Source organism: Nothobranchius furzeri, chromosome 1 (genome assembly GCF_043380555.1).
Source record: "Nothobranchius furzeri strain GRZ-AD chromosome 1, NfurGRZ-RIMD1, whole genome shotgun sequence".
Taxonomy (NCBI): domain Eukaryota; kingdom Metazoa; phylum Chordata; class Actinopteri; order Cyprinodontiformes; family Nothobranchiidae; genus Nothobranchius; species Nothobranchius furzeri.
Window position 1 is genome coordinate 43108860 of NC_091741.1, and position 7606 is coordinate 43116465.

A 7606-nucleotide genomic window follows, 5' to 3' on the forward strand; every position below is an offset into this window, starting at 1 on the left:
TTATTTCTGATTATAATGGGTCACTCTGAGTTTTTCATGCAGGCTGAACATGAAAATAGTCTCCTACACCTATCTCCTGCATCAGTTTCTGATAGAAAAGAGATGTGAAACTGCCAGATCTGCATCACACTGTCACTCAACATTCATGGACTCACCCGTGGATCACTACCACCTCTCTACCTTTGACTCTGAACGAAGCAGTACAAGTGCAGGTCGTTATCGTTTACAAGTTCCTGGAAATGGTGCAACGGTCAGTTTTTCCTCCCCAGAGTACAACTTGGATTAATTCCTAGAGACCACTACAAATGTATTTATTAAATGAGTGACTCACATCTTTCAGTTCAAGGTCAGCAAATCCAGTTAAACCACAGAAACAACAAACTCCCAGCAGCCAGTTAAAAAAAGAAAAACAAACTTTTATTATTTGGTATTTCAGGAATATACAGTAGACTGCTGTGCACAGCACATACGTACAAAAATAAAAGGAACAAAACTTTACTTAGCATCGTCTGTTATCAGAAACATGTAACTAAAATTTGTTTCGTCTCATTTTACAGAGATTAGCAAACCAAAACTAAGGCAGAAGGTGAGGTATATGAGAACAGAGGAGAGGAATAGAGTGGAGGCTCAGTCCAAAAAGTAAAAATAACACATGAAGAACACACACCCTAGTCAAGCTCTGGACTCAGGCATGCTGATATACATTCAAACATCAAAGAAGTTATTCCTCACCTTGACTTATTGAAATCTGACCTAGGATAAGCTGTGGAAAGGAGAATCAAATATATAATCAAGACGTCCTAAATAAGGTGCAAAACCAGACATCTTGGAGAGGTGACATGAGCAGTGGCGTGTCCAGATCTTTTAAAATGGGGTGGCCCAGGTGAGGCACAACTTTGTGCATGGGTGGCACCAATGGTTATGCTTTTCTTGTTTTACCCCCAAGCCTTTTGTGGACAATGAAAAGCCTAACTAAAGGTAAATTAATGTGGTGGCACCTGGGGTGGCCAATCAGATTCCAAGGGTGGTATGTGCTACCCCAGGCCACTCCCTGGACACGCCTCTGGACATGAGCAAATGAAGTCCTCATTAGCGTGCATTCACGATGTTTACTTCCACACAGTATACAGCTTTCAAAATAAAGAGCATTTTCATGTAACTCATAGTTAAAAATGTACATTAGTGCTTTTACATGCAGCCTCAACAGCAGCTTTTGTTTGCTTTTAAGATTTGGCATCGCTGCGTAGCCGTTGTGCTTGCATAAACGGAGACAAGGCGAGCAGCGTGTGATAGCGTCAGCATGTGGGGTTGTGGGGTCAGGACTGACGCTGGTATCACAGGGGAGGCCTGCAGCGGCAGAGGTGAGGTTCAGATCTGCGTGGCTCAGCTCATCGTTCACCGCGTGAACTCTGCAGAAGTCTCCTCCTTAGAAATATCCCAAATCCAGCACTTCTTAAAAGGAGCAAATTACATGTGCTGCATTTGTAGCTGGTGGTGTTTGAAATTCATAGAAGTAAGCATCTAAAGCAGCTAAAATTAATCAAAAAGATGTTTTAAATTCCTTTTTCAAACTGCAGACCACCCTGTGGCCACAGAGGTTGAGGCAAAGGCTGATCAATGACTCTGACCTTGAACTAAAAACGGCTGAAATAGGAGGAGGAAGATTGCAGGTTACAGCTGGAATCCAAAAAGGTTCCTGCCTGCAGAGGATGAGTTGTGGGGGTGAAGGTTGGGGATGCAGGGAGGCAGAGATGGCTAGTGGAGCATTTTATAGTTCAGGTATGTGCGGAAGCTGCCTGTCATCCTGGCAGATTCACATTCCTGCAGGGAGTTTGACGAACAACAAAGACGGCGAGTCGGCTCTGTTGCACACATCTTTCCTGGGCTTAAATAGTTCTGCTTCCTCTCATACAGGAATGAATGGAGGCTGTTGGTGAAACAAGCAGCAGTTTTTTTAAGTTAACAGCTGCTGAAAATACATGGGTAGATGCACTCTAGAGGACTCTGGGGAATTTAAAGAATGAGACAAGAAAAACATCTTTGGAATATGTAAGAAGATATTTGAACGTACTAATTGTGAGTCTGCAAAGCATGCTGCACCTTCGACTTTGTGAACAAACGGCTTCTATTTATACATAAACTCTACTGGGATTTTAACATTCTAATGTATAAAATTAAGCTTGAAGTCAACCAAAATATAGATGTTCCAAAACAATCTTTGCATCTAACGGCACCATCCTTCCTAAAATTGACTCGTCCCTAATTGCATTCAAAGCCATCTGCCTCTAGCGCCCAACTCCTAACTACTGCAGTGCAGCTGCAGAAAACAAAGGCAGTCCGGGTAAAACACGGCCCAGAAAACCAAAATCTCCCAACAAGCACACCGACCTAAAGAAATAACCTAACACAGACAGATGGATGACCACCTATGTTGGTGTTCTGCTAGTTTGTCGTGTAGCCCTAGCCTTTGTTGTGCTAAAAAGCTCTGGAAGTTGTTTTTTTTTAAATGTGAAGCTATTTACACTGTTTTCCACTGGTTATATCGTTTTAATAGACTTCAGCTGAAGCTTTGCATTTAAGAAAACACCAGCCCACTTCACCTTGAGAGGGGGGGGGGGGGGCAATCTCAGAGACAATGTGCATGAACTTAGTCTTATGTTCACTTTATCTGCTTGGTTGTGCAGAAGCAAGCCGTGACTGACCAAACAATTTCTCCTGTTTGAATTAGTGTTCCACCCTGGCCTCGGCCACAGATTGTTTATAACTTAATCGATCTAATTAGAGTTAAGAAAATAAACCAAAAATAGTCAACCCCTCCTCCTCTTCTGAGGCCCTCTCTGAAGTGTCAGCCCTATTTCTGACTCCTCCGGGTGTCTCTTTACACGGAGGTTTAAGGGGGCAACAAGTGGGAACACCAAGGCACCTTAAAATCGTGCAGAAAAGGTAGTGCATTTAAGTCCCCCCTCCGCTGGAGGACATCTTTAAACGAGCAGAGAACTGTCAAACATCCAAAGGTTCGAACAAAACGATGAACTTAGCAGACATTGCAGCAGAAGCCCATGCATCCCGTACTCTGGTAACGTGGTTCTTTGAGGTAATAAAAGGTATTCATTTCACTCTTTAAAAGCACAGAATATTGCTCACCCTCCATCTCAGAAAAGTAAGTGACGTGTTACAGCAAGCACCAAGGTAAAGTGAGACAGGCCAAGGCTTCAGCTTTCCCCTCTATAAAAACAATGAGCAGCACAGTATGGCATATATACAAAGACAGCTATCCAAAAATATACACACACTTTTATATATTTGTGTGTGTGTAAAACAGAATAAATATTTGCGTTTTCTTTTGCTTCTGCAGTCCATTTGGTGCGTATATGATGACTTTGCGTTTTTTTATTACCTGGAAGAACATCCACATGTGCAAATTACTCAGTAATTGTCATTTTCTCTCATAGTCGCGGGAGGAAGTGTGTGACAGTCATGGCGGTGGTCGCCTTGTTGCCTCTCTTCATGCGACCATGTTTGCTGAGGGCGATGTAGAAGCCCTTGTAAACAAAAGACTCGTAGGAGTTGTAGTTATTGGGCAGCAAAGTCTCTCTGAACTTGCACTCGTCCCTGAAGACTCTCTGGAGAAGCAGAGGACAGAAAGAAACGTGAGATCAATAAGTTGATGTCGTTTCCACATGTTTACTGACTGATTGTGAATGGAGCAGAAGGAAAAAGTTTAGCAGACTCCAGAATTAACTCGAAAACTCTACTCTAAAAGAAAATGTACACACTAGTGTGGACGTAAACCTCATAAACATCCAAATAACTGATTAAAAATAATAACAACGTTCAAAGAACGGTTCGGAGCGAAAATGGCTATTTTGTTGCTAATTTGCAGTAAATATCTAGAAGAAAGTTCTACAGAAAGTAGCTAAGGGTCCTCAGAAATGTAGCTAGCTTTGTCACTATGGCGTTAGGAACAGCGACAAAGTGGCACTGCCTCTCTCTCTGCTGCTAAAGCTACGGATAGCAAATGCTACGGGCTATGCCTGAGCGTGAAGCAGCCTGCTCGACCCGAGCAGCTCTCTTTTTCTGTGATTTTACAGAAAAACAGGCAATCACAGTAAAAATGCCAGGGCTCATTCTACAGGACCAGGGCATTGCAGGAGAATGTATGAAGAAGAAATTTATTATTTCTATACATGTTTTGGCTGTCAAACTTCCATAATGCCCCTTTAAGGTCAAAATGGAAATAGAGGAAAATCATATTTCAGCAATTTTGCAGTCTTCATCAGAATAATTTCTAAGCAGCAGGAGTATGAATAACTGTGAAACCAACAAACAACAAAATAAAACACAATAAATGACATTATCTGGACATAACTTTAATTTGACTTATAAGAACAAACCAAAATGAAATTCTTATTTTAAATATGCGAAAAGCAACATCTAACATAAGGGGGAAACACATTTTTTTTAAGTTTTAAACGTTTTTGCAACTCAAATAGTTGAAATGATGTTTTAAAACTGGGAAATGTAACTGTTATGTATAGGAGTTTTTTGAGCGCAAGTTTAAAGATTTAACAAACCAAGTGATAAAAAAGGAGAATTTTCTGTCGCATCAGTTTGACTTTTGCTCCGATTTTGACACATCCGTAAACCAGACCCGATTCTCCAAAGTTGCGTTGCTGTGAAACTCCACCTTTCACCAGAGCATCACAAACATGAAGTGGAGGATGCAGCAACTCCCTGAACTCACTCAGCAGGATGTTGTGCACCAAAACGTACCGTTCCGTATAGCCTTCCCCTGCTGTTCATTGCGACAAACATCTCACTCCTCACTCCGAACAAGCTGATCACCCCTCGGTCCACGGTGGAGATCTCTATTAGACCTGAATGAAACACAATGTTAGGGAAGCAAGGTGACGCTGCGCCTGTGGGGTGGGGTGGGGGGTGGGGGGGGGGGGGGGGAGGAAAGTGGACTCATGCAGCAGAGGTGGGTGTAACCTTGCAGGTGCATTGCGACTTGGATGATTCTCAATTAGCCCTTTCTTTGCAAATGACCCACTCAGTCTGCACGTTAGACAGCGTGAGTGAAGTTTACAGCGTGCTGAGAGGGACGTGTCCCGCTGCAGGGGACGCAGGGTAAAAATAAGTCCGGTATGCATGTCATGTATTTGGCTTGGGGGGATTCTTTGCACAGCACGGATGCAAGACTCTGCATACTGTTTTTGCTTTCGGAAACTTTCATCCGTGCCGACATTGCTTATTAAATATCATGCAAGACAAAGTGAAGGCTTCTAACTTTTACACAGCGAGTCACACGCACCGCACAGTCCGGATGCAACTCACTGTATGGGTTCTCACTGTGGACACCGCTTATCCTGCCATCCGGGAGCACCTGCAGGTGAAACCCAATGCCCACGTTGCAGTACAGTCGCCGCACTCTTTTGATGCCTTGCAAATAGTCACTCTCCCAGTTCAGCTCCGATTTACCTCCGTTTATACCCAGATAGGAGCGGGAGAAGAGGGTCTCCCACCTCCTTTCCAACAAAGTGGCATTAGTCCTGCTCGGAATCGGATAGGGTGAAGCGATTCCCCACAGAGAAGTCCAGAGTACCAGAGCAGCCGGCCCCGGCCAGTGCGTCCCGGCCCCGCTGCGCATACTGTAGAGGCACCTTTGCGCAATCCAGTTCACCTTTGGGCAACAAAGTTACCTGTCTTAAAAACGCAACTCTTCTTATTTTCTGTCCTTTGGCATGGTGGCGGTAGAGGCTTATTTTGGGATCAAGGCCATAGCCCGAGATCTGAGGAAGAGGACGAGGACAGAAGGCGTTGGAGCTTGAGTCGGTGCCGGTGGCGATGACCATCTTTCGCCGCTCCGCGCCTCTGTGTTACAGGCAACGCTGGCCGTGGAGGGGGGGACACCACTCAACGCAAAACCAGCACACACCTTGCCCCCCAACTCCCTCACATCCTAAATGACATCACTGTGACTTCACCCTGCATGCAGCCCCCAGTGAGAGTAGGAGATGGGAGGAGGAGAGGGCTCCAGGTCCTCAGCAGCTGATCTGATGCGAGTGATGGAGGGGGGGCTGAACCTTCACTCCAACTTCAGATAAGTAGGGAAGGATAAGACAAGGGGTTTCCTGTGCTGCGTTTCAAAATAAAAGCCTTGGCAAAATTCGAGGTTGTAGAATAAAATTAAGAACTATTCTTTAAAATGTTCCTAAGATATCGTAAATGCAAAAGAATATACTAATGTTTGACACCTTAACAAAATCCAAGTGGTTCAAAATGAATGTTGTTTCTCTTATTTTATGAAACTTAATCTCAAACATAAGTTATGTTGTGGTTGAAGCTCTAAGTTATTAATTACTGGGTTGTAATAAATAAAAATATATAGTTTCCAGCTGGTTTTGAAGCCGTTATATTATTCTGAAACGGGACTGACCCGTGTCTTCATGTTTCCTCCAAACAACTTGACTAGCTTAACTTTGCTCTCTTCCTCACATGGGAGACCTGAGAGAGAGAGGGAGCGTGTGAGAGTTTGACTTTCATTGGTGTTGAGCAATCAGGATGGATGGATGGATACTGTGTCCAGAACCCAAATCGGGGACCGTGGTCATATGTCCTGGCAGCCTGCAGCCTTATTTAGAGGGAAGGTGTAAAAACAGTCTCAGCAGAGCATGGTTGTCCTGTCTGACACGTCCTTAGCTGTTTGTCCAGGAAGTTTACTCAACCAAATACTCTGCCAGGTCAGATTGCGCATCATTATTGTAAGGAACACACCCCGCAACATAAAAATATGGCCTGCATGGAGTGAATACACGACGTGGTTTAGTGTTCAGGTCCAGAAATAAAGCCACAAATGGGATGCAAATAATCTCGGTAACTTAATGACTTGAATTTGGCTAAAGAGATCATTTGTCTTTGATGTAGGACCAAGTTTTGCTTAAATCCCCATCAGTCATTTGAATGATTCATTAAGAAGAATCGTTAAGTGTGTCAGGCCTGAACAACTATCTTCAGCAGATGTGTTATCCCTCGGATGATCACCTGACGAGTAATCAGTTCAAAGATTTGTGGTGGTAACTACCTTGTTGGTGCTAAAAATACAGTTAACTGTCAGTTGATCATTGATTCATGTAAAGAAATGGGAGCTAAAATAACCTTCAAAAGACCACTTAAAAAATATTAAGACACTCTGAAGAAATTTGAGACTTTTGTACAGAAACATTAAATAAACCAGAAATCTGGAAGCAATTCTACAACCTCTTGAAAATAAATAGTTTTGTCCCAAGGATGATATAGTGTGAATAACACCAAGCTGCAGAGTAATGAGACAAGCTTTTGGTTTGCTGTGTAAGCACATGGCTATGCAAACCATGACAACCAATAGCCTGAATAGACAAAACTACTGGGTTATTGACAAGGAGGGACAAAAATCAATGGAAAGATGGGCTCGTTAATGAGACGTGCTGAGCCCTTCAGATGATCTCTGCTAATAGCGTTCCGCTGGTGTGATGCTGAGGCTGCTCTTCAGAGATGTCTACTTTCTAACATAAAAAAATAATACATGCGCATTTTTGCTTGAACTGCACAACAATTGCTGACATTG

General features: G+C 43.3%; 1 protein-coding gene across 1 annotated transcript; it reads right to left on the reverse strand.

Annotated features, from left to right (window-relative positions):
- Nucleotides 1-3222: 3222 nt before the first annotated feature.
- On the reverse strand, nt 3223-5878 carry fgf6b (fibroblast growth factor 6b). The gene is made up of 3 exons (XM_054739775.2): nt 5338-5878; nt 4774-4877; nt 3223-3623 (listed from the first exon to the last, which is right to left on the reverse strand). The coding sequence occupies exons 1-3, from the start codon at nt 5648-5650 to the stop codon at nt 3447-3449; spliced, it is 594 nt and encodes a 197-aa protein (XP_054595750.2). The 5' UTR covers nt 5651-5878; the 3' UTR covers nt 3223-3446.
- Between the last annotated feature and the right edge of the window lie 1728 nt (nt 5879-7606).